The sequence below is a fragment of the Folsomia candida genome, unplaced genomic scaffold (genome assembly GCF_002217175.1).
Source record: "Folsomia candida strain VU population unplaced genomic scaffold, ASM221717v1 Fcan01_Sc009, whole genome shotgun sequence".
In the NCBI taxonomy this organism is placed as follows: Eukaryota; Metazoa; Arthropoda; class Collembola; order Entomobryomorpha; family Isotomidae; genus Folsomia; species Folsomia candida.
Window position 1 is genome coordinate 2,896,754 of NW_019091201.1, and position 22,167 is coordinate 2,918,920.

The 22,167-nt window shown below is 35.3% G+C and overlaps 5 protein-coding genes across 12 annotated transcripts in view; 3 read left to right on the forward strand and 2 right to left on the reverse strand.

The window, feature by feature from the left end:
* LOC110854380 (prickle planar cell polarity protein 3-A) overlaps nucleotides 1–3,173 on the forward strand; it is a 40,851-nt gene extending 37,678 nt beyond the window's left edge. For both annotated transcript variants that reach the window (XM_022102810.2, XM_035854835.1), the window contains 7 exons: nucleotides 495–594; nucleotides 667–777; nucleotides 841–885; nucleotides 966–987; nucleotides 1,074–1,152; nucleotides 1,223–1,259; nucleotides 1,329–3,173. In XM_022102810.2, coding sequence (XP_021958502.1) covers nucleotides 495–594; nucleotides 667–777; nucleotides 841–885; nucleotides 966–987; nucleotides 1,074–1,152; nucleotides 1,223–1,259; nucleotides 1,329–1,449 — 515 coding nt within the window. In that variant the 3' untranslated portion in view covers nucleotides 1,450–3,173. The remainder of the gene's footprint in view (nucleotides 1–494; nucleotides 595–666; nucleotides 778–840; nucleotides 886–965; nucleotides 988–1,073; nucleotides 1,153–1,222; nucleotides 1,260–1,328) is intronic.
* A 3-nt stretch (nucleotides 3,174–3,176) lies between these two features.
* On the reverse strand, nucleotides 3,177–8,582 carry LOC110854379 (WD repeat-containing protein 47). Its single transcript, XM_022102808.2, has 14 exons — nucleotides 8,165–8,582; nucleotides 7,665–7,979; nucleotides 7,311–7,580; nucleotides 6,308–6,450; nucleotides 6,204–6,246; nucleotides 6,035–6,094; nucleotides 5,806–5,962; nucleotides 5,569–5,728; nucleotides 5,239–5,476; nucleotides 5,032–5,152; nucleotides 4,828–4,958; nucleotides 4,723–4,744; nucleotides 4,326–4,648; nucleotides 3,177–4,231 (listed from the first exon to the last, which is right to left on the reverse strand). The coding sequence occupies exons 2-14, from the start codon at nucleotides 7,782–7,784 to the stop codon at nucleotides 3,782–3,784; spliced, it is 2,238 nt and encodes a 745-aa protein (XP_021958500.1). The 5' UTR covers nucleotides 7,785–7,979; nucleotides 8,165–8,582; the 3' UTR covers nucleotides 3,177–3,781.
* Nucleotides 8,583–8,886: 304 nt separating this feature from the next.
* LOC110853938 (ras-related protein Rab-33B) lies at nucleotides 8,887–10,334 on the forward strand. The gene is made up of 4 exons (XM_022102311.2): nucleotides 8,887–9,223; nucleotides 9,305–9,420; nucleotides 9,486–9,752; nucleotides 9,836–10,334. Exons 1-4 carry the CDS (start codon nucleotides 9,163–9,165, stop codon nucleotides 10,034–10,036), a joined length of 645 nt encoding a protein of 214 aa, XP_021958003.1. The 5' UTR covers nucleotides 8,887–9,162; the 3' UTR covers nucleotides 10,037–10,334.
* A 1,108-nt stretch (nucleotides 10,335–11,442) lies between these two features.
* Nucleotides 11,443–14,717, forward strand: LOC110854186 (ectonucleotide pyrophosphatase/phosphodiesterase family member 5). The gene is made up of 11 exons (XM_022102588.2): nucleotides 11,443–12,003; nucleotides 12,068–12,188; nucleotides 12,254–12,304; nucleotides 12,385–12,498; nucleotides 12,629–12,692; nucleotides 12,749–12,997; nucleotides 13,065–13,277; nucleotides 13,355–13,445; nucleotides 13,540–13,703; nucleotides 13,770–13,893; nucleotides 14,115–14,717. The coding sequence occupies exons 1-11, from the start codon at nucleotides 11,606–11,608 to the stop codon at nucleotides 14,299–14,301; spliced, it is 1,776 nt and encodes a 591-aa protein (XP_021958280.1). The 5' UTR covers nucleotides 11,443–11,605; the 3' UTR covers nucleotides 14,302–14,717.
* Nucleotides 14,718–14,779: 62 nt separating this feature from the next.
* On the reverse strand, nucleotides 14,780–22,141 carry LOC110854184. 7 transcript variants are annotated; one of them, XM_035854832.1, is made up of 13 exons: nucleotides 21,450–22,141; nucleotides 21,146–21,351; nucleotides 20,884–21,020; nucleotides 19,740–20,202; nucleotides 19,348–19,646; nucleotides 19,070–19,104; nucleotides 18,899–19,007; nucleotides 18,714–18,812; nucleotides 18,585–18,640; nucleotides 18,391–18,499; nucleotides 18,182–18,315; nucleotides 17,853–18,117; nucleotides 14,780–16,926 (listed from the first exon to the last, which is right to left on the reverse strand). In XM_035854832.1, exons 4-13 carry the CDS (start codon nucleotides 20,090–20,092, stop codon nucleotides 16,139–16,141), a joined length of 2,247 nt encoding a protein of 748 aa, XP_035710725.1. In that variant the 5' UTR covers nucleotides 20,093–20,202; nucleotides 20,884–21,020; nucleotides 21,146–21,351; nucleotides 21,450–22,141; the 3' UTR covers nucleotides 14,780–16,138. The 7 variants fall into 7 exon arrangements, with proteins under 7 accessions (XP_035710725.1, XP_021958278.1, XP_021958274.1 ...); XM_022102586.2 differs by having other exon boundaries at nucleotides 20,837–21,020; XM_022102582.2 differs by having other exon boundaries at nucleotides 20,830–21,020.
* Between the last annotated feature and the right edge of the window lie 26 nt (nucleotides 22,142–22,167).

Below are 22,167 nucleotides of genomic sequence, written 5' to 3' on the forward strand. Positions count from 1 at the left end.
TGACTTTGGGTTACCTTAATTGATTTGACGGACTGTTCATGTGCATGATGGGATGATACTGTTGTCATTATTGTGACGAAATTCCAAGGGGTGGTTTAGCTCTCACTTTCAATTTATTATTCGTTACGAGACGAAAACAAGACGAAAATATTTATTATTCCCATCTCCTTTTGACCACTGCGTACTTCTGCTCCTACTGAATTGCAGCCCAAGGCGTCGTTATGCACTGACCGAGTAGAAGATTAATCTGATTTCGATAATGAGTAATAAATTATCCAAATAGAACTGCACGACTGCAAATATGACTTGGGTTCAACCCCCAAAAATGCAGTGCACCTTTTTTTATCCATCTTAATCATGCAATCTGTCTCAATCTAGATTAAGGTACATGTTTATTTGTTGATAAATTGGTGTTAGTATGTAAAATGCGCAAAAGTCAAGGTTATGGCTGAAATTATTTATTTATACTAATTTTCGTCATTTTTTTATTGCAGGTACCAAGAAAATGGAATATAAAACCCGACAATGGCACGAAAAATGCTTTGCTTGCTGTGTCTGCAAAAACTCTATTGGAACCAAGAGCTTCATTCCTCGGTGAGATTTAGATTTTTACCATTACTTACTTTCTTCATGATTATTGACTTTTAGCAATTTTATATCCTCCAGTGAACAAGAGATTTATTGTGCTGGATGTTATGAGGAAAAATTTGCGACGCGATGTGTCAAGTGCACCAAGATTATCACGTCAGGGGGTGTAACGTACAAGAATGACCCATGGTAATGATTTTGTTACGATGTACATCCTACAAGCCTATTAACTATATGAATCTATGCTTTCAGGCATCGTGAGTGTTTCACCTGTACGAATTGCAACAATCAGCTGCAGTAAGTTATGCATAATTTATTTGTAAAAAATTTCAAGTTACATATGAACATTTCTCTCAATTTTAAAATTATTTGTGCAGAGGCCAGCGATTCACATCCAAGGTATAAATAAATATTTAACTAATGTGTTATATATAAGATGTACATATGTAATTCAAAGATGCAAATGTAATTTGTTGTAATTGAAGGATGATAAGCCGTACTGCGCTGACTGTTATGGCGAGCTATTCGCCAAGAGGTGCTTTACATGCTCCAAGCCCATCACTGGTACGAAATATAAACCTTTCACCAGGTCATTTTCCATGCAAAAATTTGCATACGACTTTCTCCATTATAGGAATTGGCGGCACGCGTTTCATCTCGTTTGAAGAACGGTAAATTGACATATAAGTAATGTTTACCAATTGATTTGTAACTTATTTTTATGTTATAATTTGCTTTAGCCATTGGCACAACAATTGTTTCAACTGTGGATCGTGCAAGGCGTCGTTAGTCGGAAGGGGATTTATCACCGATGGCGACGACATCATTTGCCCCGACTGCGCCAAACAAAAGCTTATGTAAAGAGTTGCATGAAAGCAGCAAGAAAAAATAGTCGAATGGACTTTCTCTACCACCCAAAAACACTTAACTTCTCTTATCATCATAATAATATATTCATCGAACCTTTTTTGCCCATCATTATTTAATTATTATACATATAACACTTAAAATCACGTTATTATAAAAATCCCACTCAACTGAAATACTTAAACCACTCATGATGATGATATGATTATTATTATTATAAGTATTAATTACTAATTTCTTCACTTAAACCAACCAAACAACCAACATCGCGTACTTTTTATCTACTACACAACATGTACCAATAATAATGCAAAAGTGTACTTATTTAAAGAACCACAAGGAATCACAAGATTTGAAAAGACGACTTGAAAAGATCATTTAATCATCAAACTTCTGATCATAAACGGATGAATGTTTTCTTCGGAGGGTTTCTCGATCATTATTAACCAACCAACCAACCCACATTTGCCTGCCATTTTACTTAACTTACATAATTAAGGGGAAAAGTTGAAAATATTTAAAATATGTATAGACTAATTATCATCATCTTTCTCTACGTACTAATTGACGGTCATACATACATATTTCTATAAATATCTATATAAATGTATCTATTTTAGCAGAAAGACAAAGACTTTATTGTTGTCAGTCATTCATTCGAATCAAAAGGAAAGAATGTATGTAGCCCCAAGTGACTTATAAATATGCATTTCGTAATGAATGCTGTAAATATTTAACATGGAAAAAATATAGTCAGTCAGCTAATAACCTCTTTTTTGGAATTTTAAGCTAAAAAAGTGTGGTTAATTAATACTTTAAATTTCTTCAAGAAATACTAAAACCATCAACTTTGGTATGGAATTATAATAGTCATTGCAAATTTCGAAAGGTGCTTGAATCGCTATACTTACTGTATAAAGATTTACCAATTTTGTCTCGCAAAATGTGTGCATTCTTTACAAAAAAAATTGAATGAGGGTGTGTACCTGTTATAGAAAATAGTGTTTAAATTCTCTCCCGAAAAAATGTTTTATTGCTTTAATTTTTTTTGCCAAAGTCCATTTGCAATTTTCAAATACTTTAATTTTTATGATTTGACTGACTGAAAGAAGGACTCGAGTCAATTTGTGCTGCATAATACATAAATATACTTAAAAAAATATGTGTTGTCAAAATGTATGTCAAAATATTGTTGCATAATGTATCCTTTTTAAGTTGAGATTGAAAAATGTGGTTCGTCTTTTTGTTACCTTTTCAATTTTTCTTGATTTGATTGAATACTTAATGCAATTTCTGTTTTGTGGTGTGGTGTAAAACAATCAATGCTTAAGAAATGATGTTGAAGCGATACTCTGTAATCTCTGATGAAAGAAAATAATGTGTAAATCTCATAAAATCGCAGCCACAGAAAACTAATCATAATATCTTATCAATTTTTGATTGTCAAAAAAATAACATGTACCATTTATGATTATTATGAATTATATATATGAATGTGTACATATATACCACACAATTATGCATAAAATTAGAAATAATCCCTCATTATTAGCTACTCTAATTCTTGGTTAAGGAATTGTGTTGTGTTGCATCAATTGTGTATTTCTCGTGTAGTTCTTTGTGGTGCAGTAAAAATGTACTATTATATAAGTTACAAATCAAATTTAAAGGAGAATAATCCCATAAAAATGATAGAATAAAAAAAGTATAGAAAATGATACTTATTTAGTGTGATTGAAATGTATTTTATTTGTTGCTTGCTTGTACTACATACATATAAATCAAGTGAGCGTAAAAAAGCTGCATTCACAAAAATTAAGTAGTTTTAATACGTATATAATATCATTCTGCATTTGGTTATTAGGAGTTGCATTGCGTGGATTAATAGTCATTGGTCGTAAGAAATACTTGAATTATTTGAGTATGATGTGTCGCCACAAAAAGAGAACAACAATGAGTAGAAAAATCTATTACGAACAATGTGGCTGTGGAAAAGGTCACCTCTGGTTATTAAAATTGCAAAAATAACTCAGCAGCAGCACCGGTTACATGTTAACAATGGTAAAATATTTGTTAAAATTCATCAGCCTTATTTTTGGTTAGCTAAAGTGCGTGACGATAGATAAATTAATTGGTAATAAATTATTGTTAACTGGGAAGAAATACTATAGACTAGATGATAAGTTAAAAACATATAAATTTGGTATCATTATAGCTTAGCTAACATATTGGAAACTTCACAAGGCATCATCACAACAGCAAGACACGCGTCATAAATGTTACATTATAGTTCGACATGTGAACAGGGTTACTAATAATTTAGATTTCAAGGCTCCGGTGGTAAAGCCCAGAGATTAACGGTCTTATCGGCGGATGTTGAAATGAAAGTAAATTCTGATGGGTGCCACCGGGCACTGATGACTTTATCCGTGTGAGAAGCAACAACGACTGATGGGAGTGGGACTGAAAGGTCGCCTTGCAGGTCGCTCAGGGCGATTTTATTATCGTATCCTCCAGAAAGCAGGTAATAGGCGGCAGGAGAAAATCGAACAGATCGCACATCCGCCGAGTGGGCTTTCATGGATTGGATTTGACGTTGACCACGGATATCGTACAGAACCATGGCTGCATCCTCGTGACCACAAACCAAGAGTCTACCAGATGGTTCAACGCACACAGAAGCAACGGGAGATTTTGTTGATGCTGTGGATGTAAGTGGAGTGACAACGTCAACGCAACCACGGGTCCGGAGGTCCCAGAATCGAATTGTCTTGTCCTAATAAGAATTAATACAAGTTAAGACACTCAAGTTATTATGCATAAACATTGCCGCACGTGCGTTTGAAAAGCGTGAACTTTCACTTATTTACCTGACTTCCTGAGCAAAATATTTGACCTCCCCAATTGTATAGAGACAGAATTGCGCCAGTATGTCCAGAAAGTGCTTGGAATGGAGTGGCAGTTGCGCAATCGGTCACATAAATTTTGCAGTCGCCTGCGCCCCCACTGACCAAAAGTGAGGTCTTGTTACTAATTTCTTCCAAAAAACACACATCTCGGACAGTCCCGTCATGCATGGATAACTCTACTTCTTGAGATCCTGTCAACTCGCTACTATTAATGTCATCAAATCTGAGCAACTTTACAGTTTTGTCATTGCTCCCCGTCGCCAATAATGCACCATCAGGGGACCCTGGAAAATAAAATATGTATTTCAGATACATATATTAATTATTTGTGATAAATACCAAGCAATTGTTGACTTACAACCCATGCAATAAATTGATCCCTAGAAATAAAATTATTAAAATATTAACGACATCTCCAAAAACAAATCACACAACGTGTACATTTGTTTTTATATAAAAATACCTTATGGTGTTTAGTTCGTTTAAATAAAACTGTTGGTTGATATGGATGATGACTTTCAGACAGGTCTCCCAAATCAGGATAAGAACACACACGAAGAGTTTTCGAGTTTGAACCAATGGCGTAGACCTTTCCTATATTTCGAGGAAAAAATGTCTCTGATTACTATATCGACTTGCATTCGTGCAGTTATATTGTGTTAATAACCTTCCGGATGAAATTCAGCACATCGAATAGCTTGCACATCTTCAAGTACGGTAACCGAAATAAATTTGGCTTTTGAGTTTGCACTTGTTGAGCTGTTTGCTTCTTTTGTTGCCATTTGATCCTATTGTGCAAAGATGCAATTTTGTTAACTTGAAAAATTTTTCCCTTCATAAAGCCTACTCTTTACACAACTATATTTTAACATACTCTGGAATGGACCGTTTTCGAGTATGGATGGCCAGTAGTAGAAGACGGATTAATTCCAGGATGCGTATTGAAAGGTTTTAGGGGTTCGACTCGAACACCTTGCGCTGCTGAGGACGACTGGTGAATGGAATCTACAAAATCGCCGAGAAAAAGACGATCGACGGAAGTTGTCATTGTCTTCAAATCTGTGGCCTGTGGTTCGACGCTACTCAAATGGAAGCTGGTACTTGCCATACTCCTGAATACACACAATATAAATATTTCATTTCGTTTCTCACGCATTTGAAGTGCACCTTTTGCATGCAAAATATGATTCTTTTCATAAAATACCGAGATAAAAGATCTGATGCGCTATCCATTATGGAAATATTCATCAATGTCTTTTGGACTTTGGGCAGGGGTTCAATATCAACTCGCAGACTTCTTCGTTGGAAGGGGCATCCAAAAATATTATTGGGGATACTCCTCAACCATGAAATCAAGCTCAAATCTGAAACATAAATTTCATTATAATTATAGTCGTTGTTTTCTCTGTACTTTCCTGGCTGGCATTCTCTTCCTACATACCTGATTCTGAGAGTTGGTTGTCGTTCAGTAATTGAGAAAATCTAATTTGTGATTCTGACGCACTGGAAGCACTACTCCTTCCGCCGATTGCTGCTCCCTTGTCATTTGCCATTGCCTTATTTTGACAAAAATCGACACACGATTCATACAGAAGGCCCTGCGAAAAGTATGAGAGAATATTCATTCATAAATTCACATCATTCGTTAAACATTTGCATCTTCTCATTACTTTGATTAAGAGTTGAATGAGCCGGTCTGCCGTAGCGACAGGATGTGGTTTCATAGGCCCCTAAATCAAGAACATTTACCCATTTTTAGCATTTTCCGTGAAAATTTACAATTGCAGTTGTTTTTGCAAAAAATAGACCATAATCGTTCATCTTCATATACTTGCATACCTGTGGAGGGGGGATGAACTTTTGTACGAGGGGTCTAAGCAGACTGAAAATTGTATTATTATTAGGTGGCTTGTTTTAGGAATGTGGTGTTGTATTATATGAACCTGAAGCATGTTAATCTTGCAGTTGAAGAATTCCAATCTTTATACTCTTGGTGTTCAACCAAGCGCGTCGGTGAAGTAAGTAGCGAACATAACGACGAGTATTCTTCCTTTGACTCCACCAGGCCTTCCAACTCATTCAACACCTATTTACGCAAATCGGAAGAAAAAACAAACAATTGAATGAGCAAAAAATAATGTCATTCGCGTAAATTCCAATAATAACGGCCGTAACTGAACTATTCAGTGAGTTGCATTATGAAATTGTCTATTCGCAGATTCTGTTTATGACAACTTTACATAGTCCTCGTCAAAAGCCCACAACAAAGACTCTCGATGGGTACAATTATGTAAACTGTCAACTATTCAATTCTATTTCTTCGCACACTATAAAATAAATCTAAAAAACAGTATTATGAAAAGTTACAGGAACATTTCAGTGAAATTCCAATTTATGTTTCCTCTTATCATAAAACATAATTATTCAATAAATCCGACCTTTCGACCAAACAACCGGCCATTCATAACTATAATCGTAAAGATCACTCTTTGAGAAATAATTTTAAGAAATAAATGTAACGCGTGCCCAAAAGAGGAAAACCTGTATCTCTCGTTTCACGATGAGGCATTCACAAATTAACAGATTACAAACATTAAAGTCGAAAACTCCCTTATAAACGAACCGTTCTTAAGCGAACCATGACTTTGAGAAACTGTAACTGACATTCACACATCGCACATATAGATATACGCAGAAACTGTATTTTCATAAAACACGCACAGAATAATACCACACGTTAAGGACGAACAGATGATGAGTTCTGTTACGTTTCACAAAGTATGGGTCACAAAAGAACTGAACTTGAAATTGTTAAATAGCTCATGATTTAAAAAAAACTGCAAAACGAAGAAAATGTTTTATCTGATTCTAAAATTAGTGATATATATATATTGCATACTTAATGTACCTTTTATGATTGATTGCTACTATTTAAAGGTCACCTACCTTCACCAAGTCTTCAACAACGGCCGGTTTTGGTTCCTCCAATGAAGACGTTGCATTAGACACATGAAGGATAAGAATGTCCAGAAATCGATGTTTTAAAATCGTAGCTCGAACTCTCCGTCCAGGAAATCCTTTAAATGCATCTTCAAGGGGTTGAAGAAATTCAGTAACGTCATCCCAGCGTCCCTCAATGATTAATGATCTCAAAAATAGCAAATCTGGCGATGGAATCACGTCGTTGACTACTCCAGACTCTTTCTCCAGTTGAACCTAAACGACCCAAAGAGAGCAATGTATTGTTTTTCTGTACCATATACATATTCCTAAAAGTTATGATGATGTGTAATTAATTACCTGAGCAGATGTCAATCGTCTCGACGATAAAAATTCCAGAATTAGATGAACAACGTCTCGTTCACACATAAGCAGCCGCTCGGCCGCAGCATCTTCTGCTGTCGAATGCATTGAGGTCATCTTTATTCAAGCAAACCATCCACGTTCAAAAAATATCCAGACGACATATTCCAGAAGTAGTTGTCAATCGATCATGAATGCAATTGACTTTTAATACTAATTACAGATTTGCCCCATAACCCTCTAGCAGAAAGATAACCAAAATATATAATCCTTCTCCAGTAATTGGTCCAATTTATGGAGACAGACCGACTCCTGAAAAAAATCATAGTTGGTAAATACAGAAATTAATAAACAACTCTCAATGTTTACAATTAAATATTACATGCAAATGCGCAACTTTAATTTACAATTTTTTACACAATGTACTACAAACTTGGCGCAATTATTCTGTTATAAATACAGTAAATCGTGTAACCAGCAGATTTTAATAACGTTACCTTTAAAAATTGACATCTCGGCAGCACTTCCTTTCTTGCAGGGCGAGAGATTCAGACTGACTCATCTGCTGATCTCGAATCTCTTTTCTGCTATGTCCAATACCTACACGGCTAGACGAGTTTTGCTACACACAAAATACCCTCGATTTCAAAGAAAGAAAAGTGAGACAGAAAATCGGACTAGATATTGCGATACATCGAAGTCAACCGGATGGATTTGATTTGAATTTCGGCCCGCCTCCAGTGTTAATCAAATGGGCACGTGATTTTGGCGCGTAGAAATTTTGTCCGGTTGACTTCGATCCACCGCAATAACAAAAGTACTTCAAATTTCTACAAACATGCAAACTTCTAATGAACGGAAGCTAGAATATTAAGTGTTTCTGTAATATGCAGGAAAAATTACGAAGAACGCCGGTAATTTTTCCGCAAGAAATATCTGTAACTGAACTAAATTCATACGGCGTCATTTGCACCTTTTGTAAAGCTTTTAGGTTACATTTCTATAGGAGAGCTTATCATGTATGCGCAGCTTATATGTTTGGATCAAACAACTAAATATATACAAGTCCGATAAGGCCTTATCTAAATCACTGGTTGGTGGTTTTTCTTCCTGCATTTTTGTACAGTTCGAGAATTGTGAGATTTTGTTGAGCGCAATACAAAACAAACATTTTACTCAGCAGGTATTAGTCAAGTAAATAAGTCAAACTTTAATCATCACATCACACATATTTATACGCACTTGTCACTTGTGTTGTGAAATATCGATTGTGTTTAAGTAATGATGCCACCAGCTGCAAAATACAAACATTAACGAAATAAATTGAATGCTATATCTTTATGTAAACTTATAAAGACTTGTGTGATAAAAGAAACTACGTGTTTAATTTTGTCTGCTCAATCTTGTAGGTAGTGCCGTAGTTGTGAATTTCAAATATCTTTTAGACGATATATTGATTAATTTTTGTTTTACACGTCATTGGTTGATTATTAACATGTTGGGCAAGTCCGAGATTCGTGTCTTTAAAGTAATTGTTATTGGAGATTCCGGTGTGGGTATGGACTTTTTTGAAAAAATAGTCTTTGCGCTATTCTGGTGTAACAAAATCTAAATTATTTTTGCTCCGATTTATGTAGGCAAGACGTGTTTAACGTACAGATTCTGCTCTGGAAAATTTCCAGTCAATTCAGAAGTCACGATTGGGGTGGATTTCAGAGAAAAATGTGTCGATATTGAAGGAGAGGTTATAAAGGTTAGGATTTTGTGATGTAAATTTGTATTCAAATTGACAAGTTAAGTTAATACGATTTTGCGTAGATCAGTATTTGGGACACGGCCGGTCAAGAGCGATTCCGAAAATCGATGATAAGTCATTATTACCGCGGCGTTCATGCGCTCGTCTTTGTTTACGATGTCAACAGCCAAATCAGTTTTGAAGCGCTGCCCAATTGGATAGCGGAATGCGAAAGGTACAACCTGACCTCGTCTGTTCCGCGGATTCTAATCGGAAACAAGGTTGACACTGGAACTCAAACGGTGAATACAAATACTGCACAGAAATTTGCAGATTTACACAACATGCCTGTAAGTACAATATGTTAAACTACTCCCAATTTTCTCTAATAAAATAGCTGCGAAAACGTGGTAATATAGCCTTCTTTTAATAGTTGTTCGAAACGTCAGCGTTGGACGATAGCCTTTCGAATCATGTGGACTCGATATTTATGACGTTGGCTCATAAGCTCAAGGCGAGCAAGCCCATGATGGGTCCAGCACCTACGGACGCACCCCCATCGATTGTTCTCCATAGAGCAGACGTTAGCGGAATTGACCATTCGGAAGAGCAATCTTCATCATGTTTATGCTAATTTTAAGTATACGCTGGTGATAGGTTTTGAACAAATAAAGTAGTGATTAAATTTCGCATAATTTATATACAAAGCGTTGTTCAAGGAAAAGACTAACTGATCAAAATAATGTATTTTTAATTTTATATATTAAAACAATGCAGCAATCTGTCTGTTACATCTGTCTGTTAAGGAACTATGTATTGTAGAACACCGTATATACGTTCGGAGATGTTATGGATAAAGTAGATAACAATTTAATAATGTATGTTCAATATGACCATAAAATAAAAATGATGTGCAAATTACAAAACAACAAGTTGTATTATCTAGTCAAATCAAGAAAAATTGAAAATGTAATGGCACAGACGCCGTCTGTCAGACGGACCATATTTCTCAATTTATTTTCTGCCTGCACTCAATCAGTCATCCATCACTCATCGTCAGCTCTTCTTTCACTCGTCACTCTTCTTTCTCGCAGTCGCAGCTGCCCAAAAAATTCTGATTTTGTTGACCAATTTTTTTCAAAGAATTTCCAAAATATTTACAGACAGGTAAGTTTAATTGATTATTAAAATATTCCGGGAAGAAATGGTGTGATGAATTTAAAATGACAGCAGTAATTTAATGCGTACTGTGGAAAATCTAGACGTAAAAATCTTTCGATATTTAAAATTTTGAATTCACAAAAATTAATTTCCTGATTTGTAGTAATTTACTAATTGTTTAATCCTTGGCCGTTTCTCGATTATAATGCGTGTGATTTGCGTTTGATTTTGACCAATTCCTAAAGTTTTTCTATCTCGATATTTATTAGAGGTGCTAGTTTCGACGAACGACTTGAAAATGTCTAACCAAGCAGCTTCCGGAAAGAAAGACAAGGCCAACATGTTGCGGGAAAAGTTGACCAGATCGTTAGAAGAAGAGGAGGCAAAGGGTCGAGCCATTGCTGATCGTATTGCCGATAAGAAGATGCAGCTTTTAGAAAGGGACCGTGAAAAAGCTCACGTCGCAATTTTGGAGGAGAAGGTGAACGCTTATATGAAGAAAAAGGAGGAAAACAAGAAGAGATAGATCAGGTAATTATAAAAGTAAACTTTTTAAATTTTTTCCATCTTACTGAAATTTTATTTTCTATCCAGATGCGAGGAGGATAACCACAACATTTCATTAATTTTTATGTGTCATTTTTCTTATATCCTCATCCACGTTTGATATGCTGTAACTCTGTAGCGATTCTGCGGTTTTCCACTGCAAAAATGTATTAAACACTGTTGCATTTTCATAATATGCTAGTTTTCTACGTGTTTTATTAATTTTGCTTATATAGAGTACGTGCAAAATTCCACATTTGCATGAAAAGTTTGGAGATGCTTTCCCACAGCGTTTCATGTGCAGGGAAAGTAAACAGATAGACTATGAGTCATCCTCACTTCTCGTCATTCTGTGTCTACAAATGCACAGATTTGCGAATTGCGAGTGAAACATGTGGTAGAAAATCGAATTACGAATATATTAGCCTGTTTTTTGGCTTGGCTTATCACCTCGCTTTAAATGCATTCATTTTAATAGTATTTTTACAAGACAATCATGCATAATCCTCGTCCAACGAATATTAGTATTTTAATCTATAATGATCGGGCGAGTAATTTTATTACACTTATAATCTTAACAAGTTTTTTTACTTTTCCTTTTTTCCACACTGGAAACTGTGATAGTGCAAGTTCAAATTGGATAAGCAATAATTTGGGGGAGATTTCTTCCAGTAATTTACAATCTTCCTCGACAATCCCACCTGATAAAAGTAGTAATTTATCGAAACATCCTGTTCTTCTTGTAATTTCTTTTGACGGTTTTCGCCATGATTACTTTCACCGTGCCGCAACCCCATTTTTGGATCTGCTTAAAGAAGATGGGTCATCGGTTCCGTACATGAAAAACCAATTTGTGACTAAAACATTTCCAAATCATATGTCCATTGCTACAGGGTAAGGAAATGAAAGTGAAAGCGGTGAAAGAATTATAAATAAAATTATGTGTGATTTATTGCAGGTTGCACTGTGAAAGTCATGGAGTAGTTGATAACGACTTATTCGACCCATATTACAACATGTCACTGCCATCGGATTCCAATTTATTTTGGAATTATAATAATGAAACGGTTCCTCTTTGGGTGAGAAATGTGATTGCATGACCTAATAATGAATTTTCAGTGAATTTATGTCTTGATTTTTATAGACTTGGAACGAATTAGCAGGCGATGGTCGTAAAAGCGGTGTGATGATGTGGGTACGTAAGCAATACACAGTTAGTAGTAGTTTAGATGGGTGTAACTGATTAAAATTTGAGACTTTTTAACTGCATAATAGCCAGGGTCGGACCATCCATACGGCCTAAATCATTCAATGCAATTACCATCTCGAGTAGTAAAGTGGAATGAAACTTTTCCATATATTTGGCGCATCGACCGTGTTTTAGAATGGGTTAGTTTGGATAATAATTAGTAAAAATGTAATACGTTTACGTTAAGTAAAACCAATGCTTATTTTGTACAAGTACAAAATACAAGTTTGTATTAAGATAAAATAATACAGAATATTTTGAATCACGTAGATTACAAATGATCAAGAGCCCGTTAACCTAGTTTTCATGTATTTTGAAGAACCCGATGAATATGGTGAGTTTGAATTATTGTCACCTATAACTGTTATTCTGACAATTATGAATTATTAGCACACGCATTCGGCCCAGAATCGGATGAAGTAACTGACAAAATTGTGAAGCTTGATAACGCGACGGGATATCTTGTGAAACAATTAAAGTCAATGAACCTTTTTGACAGAGTCAATCTCATAATTTTAAGCGATCACGGATTTCAAGAAGTTAAAGCGAGTGATATGATTAATATTTCGAGCATTGTTGATCCGGATTTGTATGAACAATTTGGTTCGACACCGGTAGTTCAGCTTAAAGTTAAACCAGGTATGGATTCTAGTTAAAAAGCGTTACTACTATATATCAATATTAATGCTATTATTATTCTTGTTAGGAAATTTTGATGTGGTTTACAACAAATTGAAGAATGCCTCCAAGACTCAAAATTTCACCGTATATAGCAAAGAGGAAATTGCACAAGTGCCCAATTGGTTTTACTCGAAAAACAGAAGAATCTTGGACATTATTGTTGTCGCAAACTTGGGTTACGTATTCGAAGACTTTGCTGACAAAATAAAGTATTACGACTCTCACTTTAATAGAACACGTAAGTCTAGTCTAAAGTTTCTGAATTTACATTTGAAAATTGTGTTAAATCAAATAACTTGTAATTCCTTTATGTAGCAAGTCCAAATAATCGGTACGGCGTTCACGGCTACAGTAATGGTCTCCTGCCTATGCATCCCTTCTTTCTTGCACACGGACCATTATTTCGGTATGAAAATAATAATTGTTAAAATCATCTTAAAACCAAAAATCTTTCATTTGCTACAAATTGGATAAGAAATATGGGTTATTATGTTTATTAGGCACAAATATATTGCTCCTCCATTCGAAAATGTGGATTTATTTCCTCTCATCTGCAAAATTTTGGGCCTTGAGACTCGATCCAGTAATGGCACTTTTGAAAACGTAAAGAATCTGATTGTCACACAAGGTTTTGCTGTTGGGAGTCCTGTTGGGTGGGCGATTGGTAAATACATACTTACTAATTTTGTAGTTGTGCAATTATGGTTTATTAATCAGAAGAATTAAATAGGGGCCGGACTTGTTTTCGGCGTAATGATTTTACTCGGGATTATGTCCATCTTGGCGTCAACTAGTCGTGAAAGAGATCGAAGAGCTAGATCATCATATTCACAGAATGGCACAAGAGGATACAGGTACGGAGCCCTTCCTACCAATGAATAATTTGTTTTTAGTATTTTATGCTTGCCTTGTTAAGTAGTTTTATTATTTCGGGTATTTTTAATCTTCAGTTTTGAAATAAAGCAGCATGCATTTCGTGCATGTACCTATTTATGCATTGGTTTCGGGGCTATATTATTTTTGTTCATACATATGTTCTAATGCAGTAATCCTTATATAATAATGAACAATGTAGGTTTATTAATCGCCGGAATTCCTACGATTCAGCTGATGAAAATGAAAATGTAGAGGGGAACGTGGGGGGTGTGTCCTCAGTTCTCAATAATCTTGTTGACGATGATGATGATGATGATGAGCACAATGAAGAATGTCAACCAGGAAAAGAAGAATATCAAGCACTATTGAAGACAGAGGAAGTTTAGTGTGCATTCTTACTGAATGATTTGGTCTCATTCGGGAGATCGCGTTGCTGCCTTGGAGTCAAAATCATCATATGCACTGATAACAGGAATCTTTCTCAAGTACAATCTCAAACACTATGTAACGTAACTTATACGATCTCATAAAAGTATTTCCTTATTGATATTCCTTATTTCCATTCCATAAAATTATCTGTATAAGCACAACTAAAATTTCTGATTGATATTTCCGGAAAAAAGGTTGAGGTTGTGAGTGAACTCTTGTGATAAAAAATGTTAATTCCTTCTAGTCGTTATTGTAATCTAAAAACGGTCTATAAATGTTTTCATTAATGTATTCAAATTACAACAAAAAAATCGTAGTTTTTCATGAATGTATTTGTTTTTAATAAAGTCATAAAAATCATGGAATGAACAAAGTATTGCATTCTTTTTGGTTCTGTTTATTTATGACAATGAAAAGCGTTACTCATTTTACATGTCACTTATATATTTTGCAATATTTTATTTTAACCCATTATTTTTAGGCAAATAAAACTAGCGAGTACGTCAACATGCGGCGTAATAATAATGAAAATTATTAATCCTGAATTTACAAAATAAAGTTACATCATCGACATCACAATTGAATTTTACGATATTTTATAAGTGCCAGTAACATTATTGGCATGCTTGATTAATTGGCTGTCTGGCAATGACCGACACCGGAGCGGTCCACGTGGCGTTTCTTTCTAGTTAGTAAAATAATAGTTCACGGCGAATATCTTTCGTTCCTCCGCTGTTTTAGTCCGATAATTTCACAATATCTTCATACTACCCATAATTATCTAATTAATAATTATGAGTGTTTGGCTTAAACATTTACATCATTCGAGTCACAAAAATAAACGATTACAATTTTCATACAATTTTGGAAGAATTTTCAAAAGTTTTCGTGACATTACTAAATAATCATAGTCATTTCTCTTATAGTCCAGCCAGACTCACTCCAGCAACAAAATGGTAATTAATCTTTCATTGTAATTGTAAATATTCTTTGGAACGGAAACGAGGTCACAATAGTAATTTTCGATTGGCTTTTTGCATTTAGTGACAAAAACGGCACTTTGAGAGTAGTACGTCAAAAGTGCAGTTTACTTACGGAACACAGTCTTTCATAAAGTATTATTATGTTTATATATATATATAACTAGTTACTTATTAGCTTACATTACATAAGCACATTGCATGCTGCTGCGGACATAAGCGAGTGAGACACTTGGATATATTTATTATTACTAAAATATGTAGCAACGTTACTTGGTCGGTGATATATATAAATTACGTAAAAATAGGAACTTCTTTGCAACAATTACTTTTGAGACACGTCAATGGCATTTAAAAACCTCACATATGCATAATTGCTCAAATGCTCGTCTACAAAGTACTTACAGAAATATAGTATAGATAGATAGAGGCGAATATTATGAAAAACAACAATCTCCAAATGTAGTATATAATTTCAGTTTGAAATGTTTAAAAGATTGTCAGTAGTAGTGGAGATAATTGTACATACGTTACGTTATTACATGCTATATAATTTGCTGATAAAAGAAAACACACCAATTTGTTTGAACACAATGTTGCATTAGGTGATAAACGTTGAAATGGAGAAATCTTCAAAAATGCGAATATGTATGAGCAAATTATTTCCTATACACAAAAATTTTGCTTCCAGTTTGTCTTATATTATGTACGCATTATAAAAATAAATAATACAAAAATTATGCGATCGGAATGAATTCTCATGATTCGGTGAGTTCTCAATCATAATATCTCTCGTCTTCTTTTATGTATTTTTTTAGGTAATTGGATCCAGATGAAGAGGTGAGTCAATCATTGTAGACTTTGATAGTTTTCTGCTGCTAATTCTAGACTTGTTACCATTAAAGCCGTTATCAGAGGAGGTTGACGGTCCATTTTGATTCTTATTAGAAGATGTTAACCCACCTACACGATTATTATTAATAGAAGCTGATGTTGACGGTTGATTTTGAAATTTCTTGGAGGAAGAGGAGGAGCTGTTGTTGTTGGTAGGAATTTTACCATTAACACTCGTGTTCGCACTACTACTGCCAATACGATTGCGAGCTAGGATATCTTTTGACAATTGGTGTTGTGATTTGAGGGAGTGGACAGAAGAAGACGAGGATTTATTTTTTCTATTTCCAGACAAGTTGGAGATTGATGGCAGAGAAATAGCGGAATCGTCTCTTTGCCCATTATTTTTATCATGTCCTAGTCGGGAACGTTTAGAACGTGTGCTCAAATCTATTCTACGTAATCCTTGAGCAGAGATGGGATCATCGATATCTAGGCCTGATGCATCCGCACTAATGAACCCGTAACCGTAACGGAATGGCTGGTTTGTTGACGAGGAGGAGAATGATTGTTGAGAAGAGTTTAAGATAGTGGGGTCGTCAAAATAATCATCATTTGGTGTTGCTTGATACGAAGGTAGTAGGTTCGAAGGATTGGAGTCAACTCTGGTATTATGATTTTCTTGACTTAGATTTGACTCTGAACCAGAATCTGCACTTGTTGTGGCAGGATCTTCTTCAATCGAGTTGTACAAGTTTCTCATAGAACCTACATAAATGAATAATAAATAAAAGCACAATTAATATTTTGCTCATGAAATCACGCGTGGATCACATCACACATATAATTCTTCTTACCAACACTTATCTCTCCAAAATGAGTGCATTAAATAACAATATTACGTATTGTGATTAGAGACATATGTAACTACATAAGGTTTTGAGACACGGAAATGAGCAAGAGCCAACAATTAAGTATTAAAATCGGACTAGTCTGACTAAATGTGATGAATATAGTGTAATCAATCTACGGATAAAATTGTCAATTTTTACATGACCTACCTAAATACATACATATACACTTATTAACCTATTTGGACTTTACACAATTTTTTCGAGAGTTTGAAACTACTCCTTCCCCACTATTTGAGTGATCTAGCTTATCTATTGTGCATGTTTTATTATTACTGCTACTAGTACTATTACCGATTGTATTTTTCGTTGTGATGCTGTACCTTTGAACTTCAACCACTTTCACTGAAGGGATTTCCACAACGTTTCCGTTATTATTATTCATGCTCCCTCCACAATCGGATTGTGGTTTAATAAAATCCTTGCATTCTTTATCATCATCAGCTAGAAAAGATTTTGAGTTAGACTTTGAAGAGTTTGAAACGTTGCGAAGGCTAAGAAGACTCTTAGATTTTTCCTTTTCTTGACTACGATACGGGTAACTATTAAAATTGAAGAGCTTTTTCTGGGACGATGCAAGTTGGACACTATTATTCCTACTGACGAGAATAACACTGCGTCTCCGTTCTAAAAAGTCGCCTTGTGAATAGGGTCTTGTTTTGCCATGGCTAGATGAATTGGCGACAGTTCGTCGACACACGTATCGCCCTTGATGCTGATCTATTGGTTTATTGGTAGTTCCAGTAGAAAAAGTTTGAAGATTTTGAAAGTTTTCTTCCTTACCAGAATTCATATTGCTGAGAGACCTATTTGAGCTGTTACTCGTGTACAAAAGACCACTCCCACTGTCGGGCGAGTGACTGGTTAACGTAATCCCGTCAGCGACTTGCTTTGCTATGGGTGGCGGGGCTCCTGATGTCGAAATTTGATGATTTAATTGGGCGTGCATTTGCGGCTGTGATGTTGTTGCTGAAGTAAAAGTAGTAGGTTGTTGTTGTTGTTGGTTTTGACTTTTTGCGACCCCAGAACGATTAGAAGCTTCCACACACTACAATGAGAAATACATAATAATCATATAATAGAAAATTAATTATTTATTTGTGGTATTTTACCTGTGGTCCAGTTTTCATAGATGTTTGAATATGTAAACTGCTACGGTTGCAGATTGACGACGTAGGAACTCCTGTCGCATCATTTTTTCTCGGAAGTGATAACAAGAAATCGTCGGTAACTTTGCCTCGTGGGTCTAAAAATAAAATAAAATGCATAAATATATGCAAATCAATTATCCTTAATTATAGATAACGATATATGTACGTACCTATCAAACTGGGTTGTAAAGGTCCACAAAGGACGAAAGAACAATTTAGGAAAATATTTCCTCGAGAAAATGGATTTTTAATGGCCGACCTTCCAAATAGGCCTTTTATCTGCATAGAGGAAAGTGAACGAGTAATGAGAATTGCAGAGAATAAAATATACATACATTATACTAATTATTGATTGCCAACTTACATCCTCATTTGTAGTCTGTTCGACAGATATTAGGTATGTATGAAATCCGGCTAGACCTGAACATGCATATAAGAAGGATATGATATATGGTCAATAACTCAATATCCTACACAATTAATGATTGTTTACCCAAAACAGTCCACATGCCAAAGAAGCTTATGACAACCACAATGGCACTAGTTGGAGACTCCTTCAGAGCGTCTAGAAAATTTCCCCTTTCTTTTGAAACTGGAAAGGAAATGTTATTCATGATTTTATGACAATTTTGTCAGGGGCGTTTAAAATATCTGCACGCTTATTGTATCTATTCTTACCCAGTACAAGATGAGCCGTAGCACACGAGAGCACGAACACACAAAGAAAACTAAGCGAAAGAACGAATGCGTAGAAATGCCTATAATTTCTTTTCCCGATGCAGTTGCCCTACATAATATATAATATATGTATAACATATATATAATATATATATAATATATAAAACAAACCAGGAAGGGACAATGGTGGTCGAAACGATCTACACCTGTAATAAATCGTGTTTTTTAAGCAAAAAAACAAATTTGTGATAAAATTATTACAATTATTATTAAAATACTTCAAATCGAATGCACGAAAGAACTGTTAGTTAATTATCGGAACATTATAATTTAGTTTTATCAAATACATGAATTATTTACGATACGAGTTATAAAGGTTAGTTTAGTTATCATTTCTTAATCGACTCATGGAGTGGTACGCATGCCAAATATATTCGCCAAATACTTACAATTATCACATACGCCACAGTGTGAGGCTCTTGGAGGACGAAACATTTTGCAAGTAAAACAATACTTGACTTTAAGTGTTTGACCATTGACGATAACATCTTTGGTTCGAGGTGGTGGCCGTCCAACATTATTTGTGGCGTAACATCGTTCCATGTATTCCGCTTCTTGTTGCGACGCCCGAGGAATTATACCAGGATCACTAAATGTTGTTTTCAACATGCTGACAATTACAGTAAGGAACATGAAGATTCCCAATATTGGCACAGCAAGTGACCATCTGTCCGCCAGATACGGCCCACTAGAAATTAAAATGAATAAATATTTATGAAAATGTATAATTTTATTTATAAGATGAATGAGATGGAAATTAACTAAAAATAGAATGACGTACTCAAATATGATGAAAAGAGTGAACGTGACTACAATCAGGAGAAAACAGCACAGACAAAAACTAATATTTGGTGCCGCAATTAATCTCCCGTTACAAAAAAATCTATTCTTTCCAGGAAAATATCGCCATTTTCGATCGGCATCCTTTTTTATTGCTTCCTTCTTCTTGGTGGTACCATTTTCAACGTCGATAACTACGCTTTTGCCAGCCATGGGAGTAGAAGATAGTACATCGGGAGGGAATCCATTGTTATCTCCCCCTACGACGGGGGAGTTGGGAGATTCTACTTTAATTTCCCTCAATTCTGGTTCTTTCTTATTAGACGGACTGAATTCGATGTTGGTTAACTCCATCGTATTATTTTTTTGTACACAAAACGAGCAAGTTCCAATATCTCGACACACTGAACAATAAGCATTTGACGCTGATTTAGTAGTAGGTGGATTAGTCAAAGTTCTCACAGCTGAATAACTTTCATTACTAGGGTGTCCCAACTTTGTAAAAAAAATCGCTTTTTCCGCTCACGATTTTTTCGCTCTTTTTGTAAACCGCACTGCGCATGCGATTCCGATCTTTTTTCCGCTTTTTCTGCTCAAAAATAAAATCTACTTTAAGATGATTTTTTCGCTCTTTTTACTACTTTGAGTGAAAAATCAGTCTCTCAGAGACATGTTTAAGGGGACATCGCCCGATTTTGATGCCCTATGGAATATATTGCAATATCAGGTGAGTGTATGAAAAGTGAGGGAGGATTTTATTCCATTGCCCCACCTGCGCCCGCCACACCCCCTGAAAAGCATTGCAACCACTAAAACTACCGCATTCAAACCTTTGCCAAAAATCCTATTTTCATCCCATTTTGGTAATTTTTGGATTTACATGATCTTAGATAGTTGTTTTATCATATCCAACATGAAGCAAATTTAAATTTTAAAAGAAACTCGAAAGTTTCCTGACCACCCATTCTCTGCTCCCGAGTATTCAAGCGATAAAAAATCGGGACAGTCAAGTATTGAGCGAAAAAAGCGGATTTCAGATTTTTTAGCTTTTCGCTTTTTCAGATCTTTTTTACAAACTTGGGAGACCCTACTATGTACGATTTTCTTCTTGGTCTTGGAACCATGAACCATGTCCATTCCAATACCCGTTACAGCAGCAGAGAGGGTTTAATCAGTTTGGTAATATAGTCTTAGTTTTCCAAGAAAATTTCTTCGGTAACACGCAAATTATGGAAAGTAAGAGTGGCGTAGGATAGGAGAACTTCTCAGCAACAGACCGAACCTAAAATAACATATAAATATGCTGAGTTAAACGAATAATAGCAAGAATTGAAGAATAAATAAGAATGATTGCCTCCATCGATTCTTTCTTATTGATTTGTAAAGATACTATAATTTGATGCTCACCAGAAACTCACTTGTTGTGCGTTACATAAAATCAATCCAACGATATCCCAGCTGAGGCAGGTGCGTGTCGAAAATCAGTCACAAGTTAGGAAATAAATGTATTTTCTTTATACTCTCTTCTCATCAATTTCTTTTCTGGGTTTCTTGATTACAATTTGTCCGAGTCATCATTATTTGCTACTATATACATGTCGTCTATCTTTAACCTGCAAGATCAATAAAAAAACATTGTATATGACGATGACGAAGAATCGCCTCAATCTAAATACAACGAACTATACCAATTTAAATAATTATTTCTCACCTCCTACTTCACTCTCCAGAAATAGACCAACTCCCACTCACCACTCTCACACATTCACACCTCCAGCTATTTAATTTAATTAACACAATTGAGTAAGTATCAGTTCACGTTCCCAACTAATACCCAATAACTAGTCTTCTTTCCCTTTGTTTATTATTATACTCTGTGTGACAGGTCTCATTTAAAATCACGACACTTTGATTTCAAGCCTATTACACATCAGGGAGTGGGACAGGACAGGAAATAGTACTTTCTGGCGAGGGAGATGAAGTCAAAAGTGGGAAATGACATTTACATTTGACTTTATACATTCAATATATAGCACTTCACTTCACCATAACCTTTCAAAACAGGCGAATTCCTGCCTGTTCACTAATATTAGTCTCGATCTGACTTGTGCTTTTTGCAAGCCCTGCCGTGCAGAAGAATTCTTCTTCCATCATTCACTCAACTTTTGCTCTTTTGCCTTGCATTCGCCAATGCAATGCAAATTCATCGAATAAATGGAGATGGATACGGATGCCGTGATGTCGAGCGTGTTATGAATATCGAGCACGAATATGAGCAGTATAACCAATTTCTGCACATACTCCCATCCAAAGTGTGGATTTTGGCTCAATCCATCCAGCCCAGCAGCAGCAGAGCATTTCGCAAAACCAAGTCACACAAGTTTGCAATTTCTCTTATTTTCAAGTGCAAGTCTCTGATTTGCAAGTAT

Excerpts from the sequence above, each read along its gene's own strand:
- LOC110854379 (XM_022102808.2), bottom strand. The coding sequence starts at position 7,784 with ATGACCTCAATGCATTCGACAGCAGAAGATGCTGCGGCCGAGCGGCTG. Across the intron at positions 6,451-7,310 it reads TTGTTGAAGACTTGGTGAAG|GTGTTGAATGAGTTGGAAGG; the intron begins GTAGGTGACCTT and ends TTGCGTAAATAG. Across the intron at positions 5,729-5,805 it reads CAACCAACTCTCAGAATCAG|ATTTGAGCTTGATTTCATGG; the intron begins GTATGTAGGAAG and ends TTTATGTTTCAG.
- LOC110854186 (XM_022102588.2), top strand. The coding sequence starts at position 11,606 with ATGCATAATCCTCGTCCAACGAATATTAGTATTTTAATCTATAATGAT. Across the intron at positions 12,189-12,253 it reads ATGAAACGGTTCCTCTTTGG|ACTTGGAACGAATTAGCAGG; the intron begins GTGAGAAATGTG and ends TGATTTTTATAG. Across the intron at positions 13,446-13,539 it reads GCACACGGACCATTATTTCG|GCACAAATATATTGCTCCTC; the intron begins GTATGAAAATAA and ends TATGTTTATTAG.
- LOC110853938 (XM_022102311.2), top strand. The coding sequence starts at position 9,163 with ATGTTGGGCAAGTCCGAGATTCGTGTCTTTAAAGTAATTGTTATTGGA. Across the intron at positions 9,224-9,304 it reads TATTGGAGATTCCGGTGTGG|GCAAGACGTGTTTAACGTAC; the intron begins GTATGGACTTTT and ends CGATTTATGTAG. Across the intron at positions 9,753-9,835 it reads CAGATTTACACAACATGCCT|TTGTTCGAAACGTCAGCGTT; the intron begins GTAAGTACAATA and ends TTCTTTTAATAG.
- LOC110854184 (XM_035854830.1), bottom strand. The coding sequence starts at position 20,875 with ATGGACATGGTTCATGGTTCCAAGACCAAGAAGAAAATCGTACATAGT. Across the intron at positions 19,008-19,069 it reads ACCACCATTGTCCCTTCCTG|GGCAACTGCATCGGGAAAAG; the intron begins GTTTGTTTTATA and ends TATATTATGTAG. Across the intron at positions 18,500-18,584 it reads AACAGACTACAAATGAGGAT|ATAAAAGGCCTATTTGGAAG; the intron begins GTAAGTTGGCAA and ends TCCTCTATGCAG.